Genomic DNA, 21712 nt, shown 5'->3' with positions numbered 1-21712 from the left:
TGGTAATGTATGTTTGTTAATGAATATTCAATAAAGTAATATGATATTCTTTTAGAACTTTTTACCAGTGATGAATAGATGACCATGGAAGTTGTTTACTTCTTCTTATACGTTGACAACACTTATTTTGAAAAGTAGTGGAATTTTGCGTTTCTAAAAGGTAAGACCACATATTTTTATCACCATAACAACTACCACACAGGTACAATTATATTTAATATTGTTTAAGGTTTATATATAAAACATTTCTTTTATAGCAATTTTAACTGCTTATAAACGAGAACAAAATGGGAATGGCTATTAATTTCATAGGGTTTGGTATATCACCGAAGGTTTAGAAAAGAAAGACATCAGATAGTTTTACATTTCTTATGATAGTCGAACTTCTTCATTATTTGAATGTTCTGTCTGCATATAAAAGATTGTTTTGGTTGATCTGAAATTTGGCTTACTTTGTATTAAATGGAATATGACAGCATTATCCATCATAAATGTATGAGTTAAAAGAATTGCATTCAAGTTGGACTAGATGATGAAATAAAAACACTAAAGCAAGGATGACACTTTTCCTTCTGATAGGTCTGTGAGTTACTTAAAGGTTTTGTTTGTGAACTTGTCATTATTTGATAATTGTATGAACAATAATATGTTTGAATTATAAAAAGAACTTGGGTACTTACGGAAGTTATGGGTGAGTTCAATGACAAAAATTTCATATTCTAGCTATGTTAAGAAACCTATTAATTTATTGGATTCCATCGATGACAGAATTTATCTTAATTAATCCTTCAGTTCCATCATAAGATCTCCGAGTAAGAAGGATATTAGATATTTAACTCGACATATGAGACAGGTGCTCAGATTTTGTTTACTCGTATAACATGTCCACGATAAGACAACCTACTTATACAAATAACATGGTGCATATGAATGAACTACCCAACAAACCTGCCTCGGTAAAAACGACAAGGCATCGTTTATTTGTTTGGTATTGTACATAAATCGGTAAATAAATGTAATAATGACATAGGTATTGTTGACTATTCTGTTCATTCAGTGGATTGATAAAAGATTTTAAACAGGTTATATACATTAAAAAGACACAGCCTATCAAATGCTTGGCTGGCTTTCCATAGGCTTTTGTACATGAAACTATAGTCATGCATGTATTGTATTAAGAAATACCCAACGTAATTGAGGTATTTTTACATATTGATATGGACCCAGAGATCTTTTGGGGCTATTTGGTACTAAAAGGTTTCAAAGGAAATGAACATTCCTGGTCAAAATAAGATGGTTTTAAAGGAATGTAAGGGATATGATTGATTTCTTATATTTAAAATGGATATAATGTTGGATCCAACTTATGAATGGACTTTATAGGTAAGTGATGCACTAAAAATAGGATTTCAAATAATAGATGAAATTATAGTACATGTGAATGTTTGCTTTTGACAACCTGTTTACATTTTACTTATCCTAAATTCATTTATCAATGTTCTTGATATTGATAAAACAATTCAATTGTTTAGAGTCTAAATGAATGGGTAGACCACCAAAGTTCTGGACTAATGGTAGTGAAAACAAACAAGTGACGACTGGACTAATTAGTGACTAGATCAAAAAGTGGGACATCCAGGTTAGTGGTGACATGAAAGTGGAACTATTAGATAAGTGGTAACTGGATTGTGAAAGTGTGACTGATCATAAAGTTACACCAGATTAGTGGTGACTGGATGTGGACAACCAGATTAGTGGTGACTTGTACTGGATCATAAAGTGGTACAACCAGATAGTGGTACAACCAGAATTGAGTGTGGGACAACCAGATTAGTGGTGACTGGATTGTAGGACAACCAGATTAGTGGTGACTGGATCATAAAGTGGTACAACCAGATTAGTGGTGACTGGATCATAAAGTGGTACAACCAGATTAGTGGTGACTGGATCATAAAGTGGTACAACCAGATTAGTTAGTGGTGACTGGATTGTAGGTACAACCAGATTAGTGGTGACTGGATCATAAAGTGGGACAACCAGATTAGTGGTGACTGGATCATGAAAGTAGGTGACTGATTAGGACAACCAGATTAGTGGTGACTGGATCATTAAGTGGTACAACCAGATTAGTGGTGACTGGATCATAAATGTGGTACAACCAGATTAGTGGTGACTGGATCATAAATGTACAACCAGATTAGTGGTGACTGGATTGATAAGTGGATGTAGGACAACCAATTAGATTAGTGGTAGATGGGTGACTGGATTGTAGGGACAACCAGATTATTAGTGGTGACTGGATCATAAAGTGGTACAACCAGATTAGTGGTGATGGATGGTGACATAGTTACAGTGGACTGATCATAAGTGGTACAACCGATTAGTGGTCATAAAGTGGTACAACTGGATTAGGACAACCAGTTAGTGGTGACAATTAGTGGTGACTGGATCAAAGTGGTACAACCAGATTAGTGGTGACTGGATTGTGGTACAACCAGATTAGTGGTGACTGGATCATTAAGTGGTACAACCAGATTAGTGGTGACTGGATTGTAAAGTGGTACAACCAGATTAGTGGTGACTGGATCATAAAGTGATTGTAGGACAACCAGATTAGTGGTGACTGGATCATAAAGTGGTACAACCAGATTAGTGGTGACTGGATCATAAGTGGTACAACCAGATTAGTGGTGACTGGATTGTAAATGGACAACCAGATTAGTGGTGACTGGATCATAAAGTGGTACAACCAGATTAGTGGTGACTGGATCATAAAGTGGTACAACACCAGATTAGTGGTGACTGGATCATAAAGTGGTACAACCAGATTAGTGGTGACTGGATCATAAGTGGTACAACCAGATTAGTGGTGAGATTGACTGGATCATAAAGTGGTACAAACCAGATTAGTGGTGACTGGATCATAAAGTGGTACAACCAGATTAGTTAGTGGTGACTGGATTGTGGACAACCAGATTAGTGGTGGATTGGATCATCATAAGTGGGACAACCAGATTAGTGGTGACTGGATCATAAAGTGGTACAACCAGATTAGTGGTGACTGGATCATAAAGTGGTACAACCAGATTAGTGGTGACTGGATCATAAAGTGGTACAACCAGATTAGTGGTGACTGGATCATAAAGTGGTACAACAGATTAGTGGTGACTGGATTGTGTGGACAACCAGATTAGTGGTGACTGGATTGTAGGACAACCAGATTAGTGGTGACTGGATTGTAGGACAACCAGATTAGTGGTGACTGGATTGTACATCAACCAGATTAGTGGTATGGATATGGTACAACCAGATTAGTGGTGACTGGATTGTAGGACAACCAGATTAGTGGTGACTGGATTGTGGGACAACCAGATTAGTAATGATGTACAAGATTGTGGGATTGACAACCAGATTAGTGGTGACTGGATTGTGGACAACCAGATTAGTGGTGACTGGATTGTGGGACAACCAGATTAGTGGTGACTTGATTGTGGGACAACCAGATTAGTGGTGACTGGATTGTGGGACAACCAGATTAGTGGTGACTGGATTGTGGGACAACCAGATTAGTGGTGACTGGATTGTGGGACAACCAGATTAGTGGTGACTGGATTGTGGGACAACCAGATTAGTGGTGACTGGATTGTGGGACAACCAGATTAGTGGTGACTGGATTGTGGGACAACCAGATTAGTGGTGACTGGATAGTGGGACAACCAGATTAGTGGTGACTGGATTGTGGGACAACCAGATTAGTGGTGACTGGATTGTGGGACAACCAGATTAGTGATGACTGGATTGTGGACAACCAGATAGTGGTGACAACCAGATTAGTGGTGACTGGATTGGGACAACCAGATTGTGGGGATTGTGGACAACCAGATTAGTAATGACTGGATTGTGGGACAACCAGATTAGTGGTGAACTGGATTGTGGACAACCAGATTAGTGGTGACTGGATTGTGGGACAACCAGATTAGTGGTGACTGGATTGTGGGACAACCAGATTAGTGGTGACTGGATTGTGGACAACCAGATTAGTGGTGACTGGATTGTGGGACAACCAGATTAGTGGTGACTGGATTGTGGGACAACCAGATCAGTAATGACTGGATTGTGGGACAACCAGATTAGTGGTGACTGGATTGTGGACAACCTGATTAGTGGTGACTGGATAGTGTAGGGACAAGGACCAGATTAGTGGTGACTGGATATTGTGGGACAACCAGATTAGTGGTGACTGGATTGTGGGACAACCAGATTAGTGGTGACTGGATTGTGGGACAACCAGATTAGTGGTGACTGGATTGTGGGACAACCAGATTAGTGGTGACTGGATTGTGGGACAACCAGATCAGTAATGACTGGATTGTGGGACAACCTGATCAGTAATGACTGGATTGTGAGACAACCTGATTCGTGGTAACTGGATTGTGGGACAACCAGATTAGTGGTGACTGGATAGTGGCACGACCAGATTAGTGGTGACTGGATCGTTGGACAAACAGATTAATGATATCTTGATTGTGGGACAACCAATCAGTGGTGACTGGATAGTGGGACAACCAAATCATTGATATCTGAATAGTGGGGCAACCAGGTTAACCCGATATGTGGCTAATTAGCATGACAGTTGTATTAATGATGACTGAAATATATGGATACCATCAAATATAATAGATGATAAATGTGAATAGGGCATTCAGACTCTTCATGACATTTTAATAACAGAAAGGATATGGGGGTATAGTATAACCCATCATTGTCCCATCACGTCCCGTTTTGTACCATTCCATCCTATCACATAGTGTCTATCATATAGGGAGAAAGTGCATTTATGTCTGACTGACAGTTCTATCTTATATGAAAATTTTTATCAAGGTATTTTATGATTTCATTTCAGATCACCATTAAATACCACCCACATGTTAATTAAGTGGTGAAACAAAGACCATCATGGATTCCTTGGCTTCCCACTTGCCCAAAGTGGATGACAAGGCATTAGAATTTGACGTGGACATTCGAGATGGTCAGTTCAACCTTGAAGGTCGTTACTTCCTCAAACTGTCGGTTCAGAGCCTTGAGGTGACTGATTACAGTAATGTTACGATAAGGAAGGGAAATGATCCCATGTTTATAACTGGTTTCTCTGCCGACACAGATACTGTAGATCAAGTGGAATCCTCTAAAGTCTCAAGATTTCAAGAAAGGAAGTTCCAGTTCAGACTTCCACAAGGTTTGTATCATGCTGATTAACTCAAATAAGAGGTTTTGTTCATTGGGTTCATCATCCCATAAACAGTTAGGGTCACTTTGAGGTGGGATTTACTTGTAATAGCTAGCTGGTGTCCAGGTGACTACCTCACTAAACTCATTCACCCCTGAAGACACATTTAGACTCTTCTAAATCAAAGACCAGATCAGTCCATCATGAAATTTCAGGGGTGAATGACTTAACAACGTACAGGAGGCCTGTCACTTATTTTGAAAGGTAACAATGCTTTGCTGAAAGTCAAAGACATTGACATTGCAGGTCAAAGACATATTAGGATGGACTGTTCACATTGCTCAGCTTAAATTCTAAGATGTTTAATTCAATGATGATCATAATCACCTGCTGATCAAGTTCAAAGCATCTTCATTGGATCAAGGTGATACTGATCTTAGATATGTATACATGTACATATTGTCTGCTTTTGAAATCTGTAGAGCAATACATGCAGCATTCATTTATGTGTATTTAACTTTATTTTCAGGGTTCTGTAAAAATGACAAAATGCATGATGTTTACCTGTTGGTTGAGGCCTATGTGCAGCCTAAAAATGGAGGAAAAAGTAGAAAAGTTGGCGAGGGAAAATTTGCAATATATCCTCGTCCAAATGCCCCTAGGATAAAAGCTAATGTGGATCCCGGGGAGAACTTCTACCATTTTACAGACGTTTTGTCTTTACTTAGAACTGTTAGTACGGATAGTGTCCAGATGCATTGTGGGAGGATACGCTGTACATATGCTCTGAGAGAGGTGCTGCCACCTCGTCCAAAGAGTCCCGTTATCACACCACCCCCACCGCGACAAAAGGTGACACCAAGACGAGATCCAATTGAGAGTACACCGGAGCCCACACCTCGCCCGCCACCTGCTATAGAGAGAACTTCACCGTGGGGAGACAATATATCCCTCCACTTGCCAGCATCGCCTACACTACCACCAGCTAATGAGGGCAAAAAGGTACATTTCTGTCCACATTTTCTTTAGAAAAGAGGCAGTTTTATGTAAATTAAGACTACAGGTAGTTTAGTCTTTCTATCATATCATGAATTTTGAACTTGTCTCAAACAGCTCTTTGTACATGTGTTTGTATGTCAAAAGACCAACGCTATAGGTATATTCAGATCCAAACCTATATTCCAGTCACGAAAAGAAAAGTGGAACAGTACTATTATTGGACATAAAACTACCTGTTGTAGTATCTTGTGTATCCAAAGTAGGTCATTCTAACCTATATTTTGACCGTTGACCTACATCCATTTGGAACTACTATTAATGGAATTGTCATAACTCATTCACCCCTGAAGACACATTTGGAATCTTCTAATTCAAAGACTGGAACAGTTCATCATAAATGTGTAGGAGTGAATAAGTTAATTATTGCTCTTTGAAAGGCATTTGCTATAGATACAAAATATTTTCAATGGCAATCAAAATCAGCCACAATTCAATATCCTTATCAATAGATTTCTCTTGTTGGTAATTTGTTCTTTACACGGCTATGATGCAAAATTAATGAAAACTGGCGTTTTAGTTTCCAGAGGGCCCTCTCCTAGATTCTGATCGGAAGACATATTTCACTGGACAAACATATCGTCATGTGGCCAAAAATGGGAAGGAACAAGTTGATGTAATTGTACATGGTAGTATTAGCCTGCCTTCTACGCCTAAAGGAAGTGCCCCACTGCCTTACCCGATCATGTATGTACAGTTAACTACCATAATTATAGATGTAAAACCTGTTTATATTATATAATTCATTAGGTAATAAAGTTCATAGTCTGAGTACTGCACTAAAGAATATATGAATGGGTTTGCTTATAATAGGGCAATGGAGATTTTTCAAAAAAGAATAGTGGAGTTAACTTATTATAGAGTCATTTGAGTTGGATTTTAATACACTGTAGTAATGTTCACTAACTTTCTTTTGAGTGCGATAAAATTTCGCGATCAAGGTAAATTTGCACAAGTTTATCTCTGCGATTGATTTCTTCCACAATTCTTGCACAATTGAATTGACATGTATTTCCATCTCCGTTAAACTTAATCTCTGTTTTTAGCCGAAAAGACAGTTGGTTTCCAGTACACGATTTAATACAGAACAATAAAGATGTAGAACATTGCAGTTGGCTTATCCAAGTGTGGTTGACTTGATTTAGCTCCGTAACTGCAGGGGTACAACTTGGTGTTTATATTGGACAGGGTAATACAGAATATCGGACTAATTATTGCTGCCGAATCAACATGCTGTATCATGCACAAATATTTTGTTCGTCAATTAACCAAATCCCACCGACCAGTGGTCAGTACCTTCCCTGTCGGGCTGAGTGAGTTACTGACCGCTTGTCCCTGCATGGCTGTTATTAGGATTTTAAATAATAAAAACCAAACTACATGTACGTCTTATTAACAGCCAGGGTCATTTAAGGATGTGCCAGTGGTCACTACCTGGCAACTGCCTCATATGAGGTACTGACCACTGGTCAGTGGTTTTTCTATGGGTATTCCGACTTTCCTCTACCTCCAAATGCTTACATACTGATCTTAAACAAAGTAAATGTACAAATAATAAATTTGACCTCTATTTAGGCTGATGGTAATCTTAATTTATTGCATTGTCCGACAGCAAAAATTTGGCTGCAGACAAAAAGAAAATGGCTATCGGTTCTCCTGGTCACACGACACAGCGCCCGACTCATGCTCCCTCCTGGGAGGAGTTACTTACTGTCAGTATGACAGACTCAGACGCAGCTGAAGATGGTAAAATAAACATTTTGTTTTTCTGCTATTCATTAATGTTCTGATTAACTCACTCAGCTCTACTTATTTATAGCATATCTGCTTGTATGTCTTGATATATCTTCAGCAATATATAAATAGGTATATGCATGTTCTTATACTCTTTAATGTTGTTATTGATAATTTCTGATCTCAGAACCACAGGGACATGTAGCGATGTGGGAGGTGGCATGTGTATTCCTCATATCCCTCTGGTCATATGCTATTACAATGACAGATTATATATGCATGATGAGCTAGCTATATATTGATTGGATGGCCAAATATACCAGGGTTACTATTGCATGTGTATAGTGATATTATTATATAATTTCTCTATTTTATTATTCTTCTTTCCATGAATAGATTTGTTGCTTACTTCGTGCAATAACTTTTTAAAAGGTCTACCCTACATGTGATATCCATAATATGAAGTGCCCCCTCAATTTTCTCAATTTTTAAGCACTCCATACTATTGTATTGAATAGGGTGGTTAAGTTTTCTACTCTTCATCTAAGATTTCATAATAAGTTCTGTTCTACATGTTTCATTTTTTTCTATATAAAACCTTTGATGACATTAAAGTTAAAAGGACAGACTGATTTAATGATATTTTATCAAATAAAATATATTTTTAATTATAAAACCTGTATAGATAATATATTTGTGTAATATTGGTGTTGATTCTATGTTTTTGGTTGCATACTGTACAGCCTATATGGTGTTCACTGCACTTTTTCTATACTACTATCTCTGAAACACTCTTTTCTCATTTTCCTCCATTTAACCACTTCAAAACGTTTAACAAAAATCTTATCGAACATCTTACAAGGACCCGATTTGTTTACAATGTACATATGATGACCCTTAAGTACAGATCGACTGGGTACTCGAGCAGTAATAACTCACGGTAGAGTACAGTTTAAATATCACTTATGGTTTTGTTGTGCAAAATGTCCTCAACTTCTTCAAGTGCTGTGTAAAATGGTCAGATTCATTTAAATCCATTTTGTAGGCTAATCTTCAGTGACGAAATGAACCAAAGCACTGATTAAATTTCACGATCTATTAATTCAAACAGATATGCAGGTGCTTCTTGCATTAGGGTAAATTATTCTTTGAAATTGTTTGCAGACCCAATATTGAATTGAAGAATTTTAGAAATTCTTAAATGTTGTTTCGATTTTACATATATACAGTGACGTTTTTCACCTCACTATAATTTAGAATCAATTGAGCAATTGATTATCAAAGTGTTCCTGTGTAAGTGAAATCTATTTGGAGATATTGTAAGCAATGGTAGATAAAGGTCTTATTCAGTATTGACAAAGAATTTAATGTCTCAAACATCTTTAGATAAGTGGACTGTTTATCTAATGTTTGGGCAAACAAATAAACTGAAATGTGTTGATACAATTATCAAGGAACCTGTATGATATTTACTGATATAAACATTTCATACTCATGGCAGTGCCATATTCATGTGAAAATTAGCATTACGATTGTCATAGAAGTAGTATTTTTTATTGCATTTCCCTGACACCATCCTAATTAAGGCTTATACTTTTTAAATATCTATGATTAAGTTTATTTCAAACCTTAAATTGGGCATTTGCCAGGTACTATATAATCACAGGTGGGTGGTTTTTTTCTCAAGGTACTTTGGATTTTGTCCACTCCAAAACCTGGCAATTAGTCCTTTAATGACCTTCACTGTTAATAGGATGTTAAACCATAAATAAAATCAATTAATCTGGAGCTTTTCTTTTTGATTTAATGCAAGGCACTCATGTTAGACAAAATATAAAAGATATAAATTACCAGGTAATTTCCTTCATATAAAATAAATCTATTTTGACTTTTGAACTTACTGTACCTGATTTCAGACAATCCAAAAAGAGGTAACCATGGAGTGTGTGATTGATGTCAATGTTTGTGTTATTATGTAGATGTCATCTCGAGTGCTATTAACATAGAAGATGAGAATCCGTTTTTTTTTGCAAGTAAATCTTGTCAATGTTTGCTGTTGTCTTACAAAACCACTTATATTGAATAAATTTGTACGAAAAAATTCCAGGATTTATTCAAGCACTTGTGTTCTTGGCAATGAGGGAATCTCAAATTTTTGGAGGGTGTTTTAAAGTGTCTTATTTTTTTGCATGATGTGAAAAAAGATTGTATTTTTTTGTACTTCCAAACCAGATTAACATTGAGTTACAAGTGCAGTAGGTCTGTCTGAATTTATGAAAACCAGCCAATATTTCAAAGATTTTTTTTTGTTTTGAGTGATATTGTGGTGATTTTAACATCTGACATTTATGTTTCTTGTTTATATGTATGTTCCACATTACCAAGTCGTGTACATTTCTCTGCAATAAACGAGTAATATGTTAATTTTTGATACACAAGGACGTCCATTTCTCACCAAGAGAATCACACCAGAGGGTGGTAAGCTATCATGGTATAGTCCACATATATATCTAAAGCTTCCTCTCTAGACCTATAAAACTATAAGCCAGGCATTCATAGATCAGTACTAGCAATATTATTTCATATATTTTATGCTAAATCAAAATTTTACCAATACCTCAGGTAGTTTTTAGTTTTTCAACATATATAGTTATGAATAATTGAAATTGATTTTACTTTGACTGCAGAAGGCATAGTATTTATTGCATAACATGGTTTAAATTTGCTGTCTATAGTTTGTTATAACCAAGTACAATAATTGTAGATGTATTTTTATGCTTTAGTTAGAACTTTACAAAATACATGTACCTTGTAACCATGCAATTAAAATGTTCAAGCTATGAAAAAATATTACACAATAAGTTTGTCATGTAAAGAAATCAGTTTCCAATTCATATGTTCTAAAAATCAAAACATATGAAGTCTATAAACTCATAAACAATCCCAGTTACTTTTATTGGAGTCGGTTTTGTTTTCTTCAAATTTTGAATTTTTATGAAATCCTCTTTTACCCAGTATTGCATGGTAATTAAAAAAATAATTCAAAGAAAAATAGATTTGAAATTAATCAGAAACAGATGGACTTTGAAATAGTCTTAAATATTTTGTATCAAAGAAGACAAATTTTTGTGTTTTAAATGAGAGTACATCCTGTATGTTTGAACAGTACTAGTAATAGGTGTGGCTGACGGCCCCACCAAGGAGAGACTCGTCAGTTATGAGATCCCCATGGCGTACCTGGAGCCCTTCCATCAATATCACCTGGAACTTGTCAAGGTAACCAGATAAGTTCTTCTGTATAACATCTTATTAAGATATTTTCAAAAGACTTCATATTGACACATCACCCAATGTTTGATCAAATTGGCACATTAGGGACTGAAAAATCTGGAAGTACTATGTGAATTCGACTTAAACAATTTGAATCTAATGGTACTTCAGTATGGTTGATATGTTTTTATTGGTTATGTAATAGCCTGTCCAGGGAATAAAGAGTGGGGTTAGAACCTTCGTCACCGTCACACGAAAACTTGACCATCTATTGAAGGATCCAGCATCACCACAGTACCTAGGCTTGGAGGTTAGTATTTGTTCTCACTTATTCACCCTGAAATTTCATAATGGACTGGTCGAGTTTCTTAAATTTAGAGGAGCCTAAATGTGTCTTCAGGGGTGAATAAATTAAACCAATGATTGTGTTTCACTTCCAAGAACTGATTTGAATATTATAGCTGAAAAAAACTTACATATTTTGGTAGCAATCTCATGATAATGGTTTTCAGTGACAGAAAAATTTACAATGACAGCCTATTTGACAGAAAAGTCAAGATAAAATTGAAGACATTGTTTATATATATATATATTGTACATATATATATTATCTTTAGTTTGGTGTACGTATCAAACAACCTGTGTACTTTGAGGTAAGATGATTTCAGATTCAAAAGTTTACATCAAGATTAAAATTGTTGCTATTTTTATGTTTCTTTGTTTTATTTTGTTTTGTTTCTTTTTATTTTGGCCAAAGTGTTAGGATTATTAAAGTGAAACGTCGAGCAAAGGAAGGCTAAGTCGGTAAAAATGGTGTAAAAATGTCCAGTATTAATTCTTATGAAATAAAAAAATAAAATTTCCCATCAAAATCACTCTGCTTTCAAGAAATTTTAAAATCTGTATCATAGGAATCTTAAAATGTCCTCCCAGCTGGCTATGTCCATGCTGACATTTCCACACAGTTTTGCTTTTAAAGAGTTAGATAAATTTATTTTTAGAACTGTTCTTAATTTACACAGAGCTTTTCCATAATTTCATTGGTCAAAACTGGACAAGATAAGCATAACTTGACCGTGGATTTGATATGTAACGACTTTTGGAAGGCTAATGAATGCATTTAGACTTTTCTTTGCCCAACCATAGTCACTTTAAACTTACAATATAACGTGCATGTTTTATTTGTTACTTTCAGAGAATTTTAGTTTTAAAATCACTTAATTTTGTAAATTTGTACTTTTAAGAATGACATAAAACTCCAAAACCTATATTGGGTTAGTCTTAAACTTAAGAACTGTACCTACATTGGTTTGGTCTAGTATTGCAGTTCATACAATGTATATTTGTTTGGTCTATAACTTCAGAAGTGATATTGGTTATATATAGGTCTAGGAGGACAGTTTCTGTATTTGTGTGTCGCATAGCCTGCAGTTCTTTTATTGATTTTGCCTAGAGCTGCAGTTCTTTACTTGATTTGGTCTAGAGCTACAGTTCCTTTAATGGTTTGGCCTACACCTGCAGTTCTTTCATTGGTTTGGCCTAGAGCTGCAGTTCCTTTATTGGTTTGGACTAGAATGACAATACATTTATCTACATATATATTGATTTAAACTTATTTTTCTGAAATATTTGTATTTACTACTTGAAATACAATACATACACAAAATACACCAGGTTTTGCATGGTCTCAACTGCAAAACACAATTGCAGAACATATTATATTTGTTTAAAGTGAACAGTCACTTTAACCTGTTAGAGCTACAGCACTGTATTCATGTCTCTGTTCCATTACAGGTGATGCTGAGGGCTGTCCAGGTGCCATTCAAACACCCACTGGGTCCTCTCATCGCTGTGGCTAGACTAGTACCAGACTATCACAACTACAAGTAAGTTAGAGCTTAACCGTCTAAATGAAATTAATCAAATGATACATGAAATTTGAAAGTTTTATTTTGAATATTCATATCATTTCATTTAATTTAATGATAAGATTGGTAACTATGGATCACATTATTTATATAACCTTGCCTGATTTTATTGTAGAAGTGACAATCTTTTATCCCATCCTCGGACTGCAGCAGTGAGCATGATAAGCGTCACCTTTCCTAATCCACATCCTTCCTCTTTCAAAGTGCCTCCAAGAACAAAACATGGTTTCCCTCAGGTGAGAACAATACATCCCTACCAATTTTCATAATAATGGGTGGAGTTTATTAGTTTAACATCCTATTAACAGCCAGGGTTATGTAAGGATGTACCAGGTTTGTTTGTGGAGGAAAGCCAGAGCAGCTGGAGAAAACCACTGACCAGCAGTCAGTGCCTAGCTACTACCCCATATGGGATTCGAACTCGCAGCCCAGAGGTGGAGGGCTTGTGGTAATATGTCAAGAATTCTTAATATAATAAGGAACATTCACATCAATTTAAGTCATGTCGCCACCCTCCTTCCAAGTTTTCCATTTCATATATTGTAGAATTCCTTGCAATTATATCACCTTTATATAAATTCATACAAAACTTGATTTTAGCTTACATTATTTAAGAAACATTAGCTCCAATTAGGTTTTAAATTGCTTCTGATTATGCAGTTGAAATTTCTACATGTAGAAAATTTTAATCAGACATGCACAAAAAATGTTTTCCAATGAGTATCTATTATACATATGTGACTTTTTCTCAATCTCATGACAATGTGTTGCCAACCCCTCCTCTTCCCCACCCACCTCCTTACACCTCCCCTTCCCCTCCCCCACCCGCCAATCTCCCTTATCTCCCTCCACCTCACTCTATCTCTAGATCTTAATTGCATCCCTATGTCTTCCTCAAACATAGTTAAATGTAATTGTTAAATTTTCTTGGCAAAAAAAATCTTTTTGTACAAAAATAACAGAATAGGCATATTTTTAACGCTTGTTTGTGTCACATATCTGAGCAGGAAATTGGTGTAATATTTGACAGATAAGTTTACCTGGTCGGCCAGACACCCAGCCGTTATGGAATCATCCGTACCTGTTCAGTGACGAGCGTGATAAGGCCACGATGTTCACACCTGGTGCTGCTCTAGTATTAGAATACTACATCGCTACTGCTGGTATGTTATACAACATGTAATGCCCATATTGCTAGATTATTGTCTTTTACTTTGGGCTAGCCTCATGCGTACAGAAAAATATTGTAACAAAATTCAGATCTAGAAAAATATGTGTTATACGTAGTTCATTATATTCTTCTCCTTAGATTTATTTATGTATAAGTTGTCTTGGCCTTCTATTGAATAATAGATATAATTTTACGTCTGCTTGCTTAAATATTTAAAATTGAAAATAGATTTAGCTCAAACATGTGTCTTAAGTGCAGGAGAACAAACCTAGTGTCAAAACCATACTCTGTCTGTCTCAAGTCCAATTTTTTCCAGGTTAACTGGGTCAAAGATGACATGTCTAAAAATCCTCAAAGACATGCAGTCTCTATATAAATAATAATTTCAAGACTTTACAACTTGTTCAGTAGTAATGTTTACAAAAGGCTCCCCGCATTGCTTTCCTTAAATTAATATAGAGTTGACTCTGAGATGCTCATATTGGCTTCACAATTTGTTGGCTTGAAGATTTACCACACGTTGGTGAAATATCATTATATGACATTTATCATTCCGAATCCGGAACTCCATTTTGGGAACGGAACGTAATTTTCGTTAATAAATTCCCGCAATAATCCGGACAATTTGTTGTCGCCACGTTGCCGAGAAAATCCAAGGCCATCTCAGTCAACAATAAACACTCTCAGTAAGTGTGTTGTCATAACGGTTTTCCAACACCTTTCACATCGGGGACATGCAGTCATGACGATTGGTTTTCTGAGAATGTGAGTAAGTACTTAGTAAGGAGAAGTAAATGCTGTAGATGAAATAATCGATATGTTTTGCATTTGCATCGTATAAGCTTTGCCCTGCCAAAAGTTGATTGACTTTGAGCGGTTCACACGTACGGGAAAGCCATTGTAAGCCTTCAATTTACAAAATAACCAATTATTTGAGTTCCTAAATGTTCACAAGCTTTCATAGTTTTTTTTATGCCAACATTTAACATCATGATAAAAATACAGATATTAGACCTGTTTCATGCTAGGATAAATCAATCTATTCAGGTCAATGACCTTGACCCCAGTTAAAGTCTTCGTGTCAATAAGCTTTTCAACCTCCCAATAATCATAAAGCTACATAGGTACAGGTCATATTATCAGACCTGTAGCAAAATTATACTGGGATAAATGCTTCCAGGTCTGTTTGTATATCTTCTGTGTTAACATTGGCAGTCATTTACAGATCTTAAGATACTAGTTATTTAACAGTATATATGATGTTATTTATAGATGTATGTGCAGGTGTCCTATTAAGTGTTCATCCCCTTGAAATACTCATTCAGGTGAACATTTTAGTGGAGGAGGGAGGGGTCAAAAGTTTATATGGCAGCAACCTTTAAATTAGTGTGTTCTGTGAATTATATTAATTATATATTGTATGTGCCCGACATTTCTCTATTAATAATATGTATGGATCTAGTGTGAGTTAGCAATATTATACCATTTTTTGCAGTTTTTGTTCCTAGTAGTACAAGTACAAGTTATTCTGGTTTGTATTGGGCTATTGGCTGTAAATATATATTTGAAAAACTGTCATTTACATGTGCATATATATACACTCACAGTATACTCTGATTTTCAAAAATAAATGTACAGTCAACTCTCTTCGATATTCAAAGACAGAAATATATAGTATACCTATGTGATCCAATCACTACCTAAGACACAAGGTATGGTAGCTAGCATTTTTAACCTGGTTTGGTTATTCCAAGTGTCTTGAAGATCATGATTTTAATTACCAGGTACAGTAAAACCTCCCTAGCGACCACGTCTATAAAGTCCACCACTTTTCTAGAGTTCAAAATGACCATTTTCAACACTTTTCAACCTGTGTATAAAGACCAGCTGGTTATACAGAGACCATTTGTCCTCTGTCTTGTGGGCGGCCTTTATAGACAGGCTTGATTGTATATTTGAACCCAGAATAACCCAAATTCAATAATTATGCTTATTGATTTAGTTGGAATCTAATCATGGAACAATAGATAATATGAGTATGTAAAATAAGCATTGATTAGAATGGGTTATCTCTCTTTGTTTCCAACAAATGTTCTGCAGCATTGGACTGAGAAGAAAGGTTGACTGTACATTTATTTGATTAACAAATTTGAAAGGAACGAGAATGGATAAATTATCTTTCTTTGATAAATCAAGGAAACCACTTTATATCAAATCAATACGTACGTTGAATTTTTATATTAGTTTTGACTTGCAACCTTTAATATATTGATTATCAAAGTACTGAAAGTACTGACAATATGTAGAGAATGACAGTTATCAAAGGACTGACAGTACTGACAATATGTAGAGAATGACAGTTATCAAAGTACTGAAAGTACTGACAATATGTAAAGAATGACAGTTATCAAAGTACTGAAAGTACTGACAATATGTAGAGAATGACAATTATCAAAGTACTGAAAGTACTGACAATATTTAGAGAATGAAAATTATCAAAGTACTGAAAGTACTGTCAACAACATGACAATAAAACTATTCTTAAAACTTAAATAAATAGGAGAAAGTTAGATGAGTGAAATGCATGTACCAAGTATAAAAGTATATTTAAGACAGGATTGCTCTCTTTATCTTTATTGTAGAGTTGGATAGATGAAAAATATTTGGATGAACCATGATTATCAAGTAACCAGAGTATTGTACATATCTAAATCCATTTCTGTCATGAGACAGATTCTATAAAAGATAAATAATAATCCTAATTATGATTCAGAGCTTCAGAATACTGTAAAAAATCAAATAAGCTCTTATTAGTCCCATTTCTTTCTTGAGAAATGAATACTGTACTGTTAAATATCAGTGCCTATGTGGAACCAGTAATTTGCCCAATCCTTTCATGTGTGAGACAATATACAGTTGAATGATAACATGTTGGTGTTGGCATGCATCCTCTAACTTTTCAATATTAGAATGATCGTATATTTGTTGTTATTACCAGTATATAAATGTGTGGGTATTTACGATACATTATGTATCTATATATGTATGATGTGTGTGACAACAGCTGAATTTTCAGTCCCCTGAAGCTTATATCTAAAATGATGTAAAAATCGTTTTCACGGATATTACTTCATATATTGGATTATCATTATCAGAAACATTTTTTTCATATTACCATTTTGATAGAGAAATTTAATAATTATAGATTAATAAAACTAAAATATATGTTAATGAATGTAGTTTTATAAATATTTTTGGAAAAGATCATACTGTGTTTTAAATTCATTGTACATGATGTTTCTTTGGATACCAATAGTTGATACACTTAAGATTCAAAACTCTTATATTGATAAGAAATTTGGAGTGTTTTTCTCCTTTTAACAAGTATAAGACTGTATTTTCTTCTCTCTCTCTCTCTCTCTGTCCAGAAGTGACATGTGTGTTCCTCATTCCTTATTACTTTTTGCTATAAAGTTTCCTGCAGATCTTAATGCAAATTATTAAAAATGCATTTTAATGAAAAATTGTTTCTTCTCTCTTTCTGTACACACCGAAGCAGATTTAAAACGGTCCAGTTCAGTGAGAAAATATGCCATCTTATTAAATCTCATCTCCATTTCATCCATCAAATATTAGTAGAAGGTCACTTTAGCTTATCGTAATATATGTATAGTAATATTTAAATACAATCATGGTATTTTATGGTATCAAATTAATATATTGTTAAACCATCCTTTTACCTATATAGATCATAATGTTTATCATTATTACTTAATCTCGATTAGAATGTAAGGAATTAAACATTTGATAAAATGATTATGATACAAAAAAAAAATAAAAAAAATATTTTAATTAGGTTTTACTGATGTACCTTGCGGACCCAAATTATGACTTTTATAAAAATAATCTTAAGTTGTCTTTTTCAATGTTTGCAGCAATGTCTGACCAGTTCTGGAAAGTCCGGAGTCCGATTGGTTACTCTGCAGTCCAAATTGACAAAGATCTCTACTCTGAGCTAGTGTCACCACGGGCCAAACATGGCCTCCGATTGGAGGGTGTCCCAATACAGGTAGGAATCACTAATGTTTTATTCTTCTCTGACAGGGTTGAATTGGGTAATGAATTTTATTGCTCTTTAAGTATTAAAAAAACACAGTTAGAAAAGAGCTAACAAACCAAGGAACATATTTTTTTTACAAAAACTAGCAAAGATTAAAATGGGCCTTCAGGATTCTATTAGAGAATGTTCATAATCAATGTTCACTGTTTCAAATTGATATTATTTCATTTTACTGTATATGTTTTGTCACAATGTGAATGAACAAGTTTGAAAATGTTTAGTTTTCATTGTAATTAGTACGATTCGTGAGTATTTTCTGCATAGGTATGTATGTTAATCATATACTGAAATTGTATGTTGAATGATCTCCTACTGTCAGGAAAACAGTCTTCAACACATTACATGAGTAAAGTAAAGTCAAGTCAATCATATTAGAAAAAAATTTAGTTTATTTGAATTGAACGGATTTTAGACCTTCATGAGTACGTAATGTAACTAGTAAATCTAATAATATGCCTGAGGTTGGAGTTTTGTCTTAACATATTCACGGTCTTAAGAATAGAATTTTTGAGTAGAAAATTAAAATGCAATTTTTATGCATTTGTGCGTTCACTGAAATGATATTTCTTTAGTTTTTTTTGTAATCATGAAAGCTTATTCTTAAATATTAATGCTACTATTTTATCATTTTATAAAACATTACTGTACATGTAATCTTAAGTAATGTCATTAAGAAAACTATTAGAACATATTAAAAGTGAAGTGTGTATGGTTTCAGTTTCTAGACGAGATATTAGCAGAATATGAGGTGGAGTATTTTTGGTTTTTGGGTGGTTTGCTGTGTATCAAATGACTGTGTATTGTTAAGATGTGAAATTAAAATGACGAAATATAAATCTATGTAAATGGTAGTTCTATTTTGAGTACATGATTTTTATATTTTAGTCGAAAAACATGAATTCTTACAAATAAAATTTTCAAATAAAAGGAAAATGAATAGACTAGCGTTTTGTTAACATTTTAAAATGTTGTTTGTGATTGAATATAATGAATATGATAAAAATTGCATGCACTCATAGTTTCAAAATGATAAAATTACTGGTTAAGACAAACGTGTTTCTGTGGATTTAATGGGAATTAGTTTTTAGCATTGGCAAGTTTTACAAAATTAATACTGAATTGATCATCTTTACATCTTTTAAATTATCTTGTGAATGCAGATGTTTGCCTGATAAATTTCCTTTCAGACAGAAGATTATTGCTTGGTCCCGTTTTTCTATGGGCATCAGGCTTTGAGTTGTGAATTATGACATAACATCTTTTTACATATTGAAAATACCTTTCCTATTTAACAAGGCATCAAAAAGAATTTATGTAATACTGTATTTTAAAAGTGACTATCATCGATTATCTAATGAAAGGTTTCTGTAAAATGAATCCAAACACCCCCCCCCCCCCCTAAAAACACCTTAAACAATAAAACCAAAACGTCTGACATTTTCTTGTTGTTCGTTTACTTTACAGTTTAGATTTATAAAACAGGTTTGTAGAGAAGCGGACTATACTCACAAAGGAATTTGATTAAGATAAAACACTGAGGTAAATTCTCCGAAATATTGATTGATGGTTTTTATCAATTCTCCTTTTATCATGACAGTTTCTAAGTTTCATTTAGATGTGAACAATGTATTTAGATGTGTTATGAAGCAATTAATTTATTCGATATGACTATTTTTACTCATAGTAGTATACATGCACAGTACGTATTACATAACTCATCAATATTTCGGAAAATTTAACTCACATTGTTAACAAAAGTATATACCAGTATGGGTTTCCAAATTGTAATGGGTTTTAAGATATATGTATGTATGTTTATCAAGGACTAAGCTCTATATAGTGTCTCACGAGTTACAGAAAAAAATGTTTGAATTTACCTGTCTAGGCCTCCCACCTATTTGTACATTATTAGATCAGAACTGAAAAACACATATAATTCCTGATAATGAATCTTTGAACTGATGCCATTCATTGGGAAAATAATAAAATCCAAATTATGATTTGCAAAAAAAAAATGAAAAGAAAAAAAAATGATGCATCATACAGCTTAGTCCTTTTTTGCTTGAAAATAACTAATAAATCCATATTTACTTGTGCTGTTATTGCCAACAATAAAATGGAAGAGGATGGTGGTAGCTTTCATTTGTAATAGTACACCATTTTATGGTGTCTTGCAATCACCCTTGAAGATACAAAGTTCAATGCTCTATGCTAACCTACAAGTGGGTCTCAGACGCTGGCAATCTGATAGATTCTCTATTTCAACAATACTTTTTTAGGTGATGGGGTTCATGTAAATAATAATTTTATGACGTTAGTGGGACTTTTATTATTTTTTTGTTTTACTTAAAATTTGGATGATCATTTCCATTTTTGTCGAGTATTTATTTATGAACTACATATGTATGTGCAGTATACCAATAATGTAGATGGAACTTCAATTTCAAAATATTTCACATGCTACTTTTATAATAAATAAATTATTTATCTCTTGTATTTTTTGGGGGAAAAATTCTTGCAGTATAATTGCTATACCTGCAAATTTATTGATTATTCATCCAATTAATAATGATTGAGGTCCTTATTAAACCATTGTTTACATGTTGCTTTCTTGTTTTAATCACCTGTAAATGGTATAAAATAACAAACAAATCAATCGATGTAATTCTATATGATATACAGGTATGTAATATGTATTTGTCCTACTTACTGTCATGTAAATATCACCAAACAAATGTGTAAAATGTCGAGTTTCTAATAACTATGTGTTGACTTTTGATATATATTCTTGGTGGAGTTACAATATATTGTGTTGATTACCAATAATACTAAAACATGTAAAGTTCAATAAAAACTTTTTCAACGTTCATTATCTACAAAATCGTTTTTAAAGGTGGTTTGATATTTTACATTCTGATATAAATAACTGAAAATTAGAATCCAATTTAATTTTTACAATAATGTTTATACATAAACGTGTAACCACTACAAAAGATTTGTGAAGAACAGATATCTAAATCCAGAAAAAAAGCTTTTGAAGGAACTCCAATTTTCAGTTCAAGCAGCATGTATTTGATATTGCTTAGTTTTAGTTCTAGTGTCATAAGAAGCAGTACCAATTTCTTATTTGTGATGCAGATATTAGTCAAAATAAAGTTAGCAGAATTAAGAAGCATTTGTGAACAACAGTTTTAGAAATATATTAT

At 34.1% G+C, this 21712-nt stretch overlaps 1 protein-coding gene across 14 annotated transcripts in view; it reads left to right on the top strand.

Annotated features, from left to right (window-relative positions):
* Positions 1–21712, top strand: part of LOC138323646 (coiled-coil domain-containing protein 33-like) — a 42089-nt gene that overhangs the window by 503 nt on the left and 19874 nt on the right. For 3 of the 14 annotated variants that reach the window (XM_069268403.1, XM_069268407.1, XM_069268398.1), the window contains exons 1-15: positions 1197–1383; positions 4904–5236; positions 5757–6229; positions 6804–6970; positions 7896–8029; positions 9934–9948; positions 11184–11293; positions 11493–11597; positions 13082–13173; positions 13331–13451; positions 14246–14378; positions 15882–15917; positions 18322–18455; positions 19225–19254; positions 19971–19988. In XM_069268403.1, the coding sequence (XP_069124504.1) occupies positions 4957–5236; positions 5757–6229; positions 6804–6970; positions 7896–8029; positions 9934–9948; positions 11184–11293; positions 11493–11597; positions 13082–13173; positions 13331–13451; positions 14246–14378; positions 15882–15917; positions 18322–18455; positions 19225–19254; positions 19971–19988 (1848 nt within the window). In that variant the 5' untranslated portion in view covers positions 1197–1383; positions 4904–4956. Of the gene's footprint in view, positions 1–55; positions 161–1194; positions 1384–4903; positions 5237–5756; positions 6230–6803; positions 6971–7895; positions 8030–9933; positions 9949–11183; positions 11294–11492; positions 11598–13081; positions 13174–13330; positions 13452–14245; positions 14379–15881; positions 15918–18321; positions 18456–19224; positions 19255–19970; positions 19989–21712 lie in introns of those variants that run through there. The other 11 variants (XM_069268411.1, XM_069268404.1, XM_069268399.1 and 8 more) reach the window with 10 other exon arrangements.

The sequence above is a fragment of the Argopecten irradians genome, chromosome 5 (genome assembly GCF_041381155.1).
Source record: "Argopecten irradians isolate NY chromosome 5, Ai_NY, whole genome shotgun sequence".
Taxonomy (NCBI): domain Eukaryota; kingdom Metazoa; phylum Mollusca; class Bivalvia; order Pectinida; family Pectinidae; genus Argopecten; species Argopecten irradians.
Note: the sequence above shows the minus strand (reverse complement) of the source record. Positions and strands in the feature narration are given on the sequence as shown.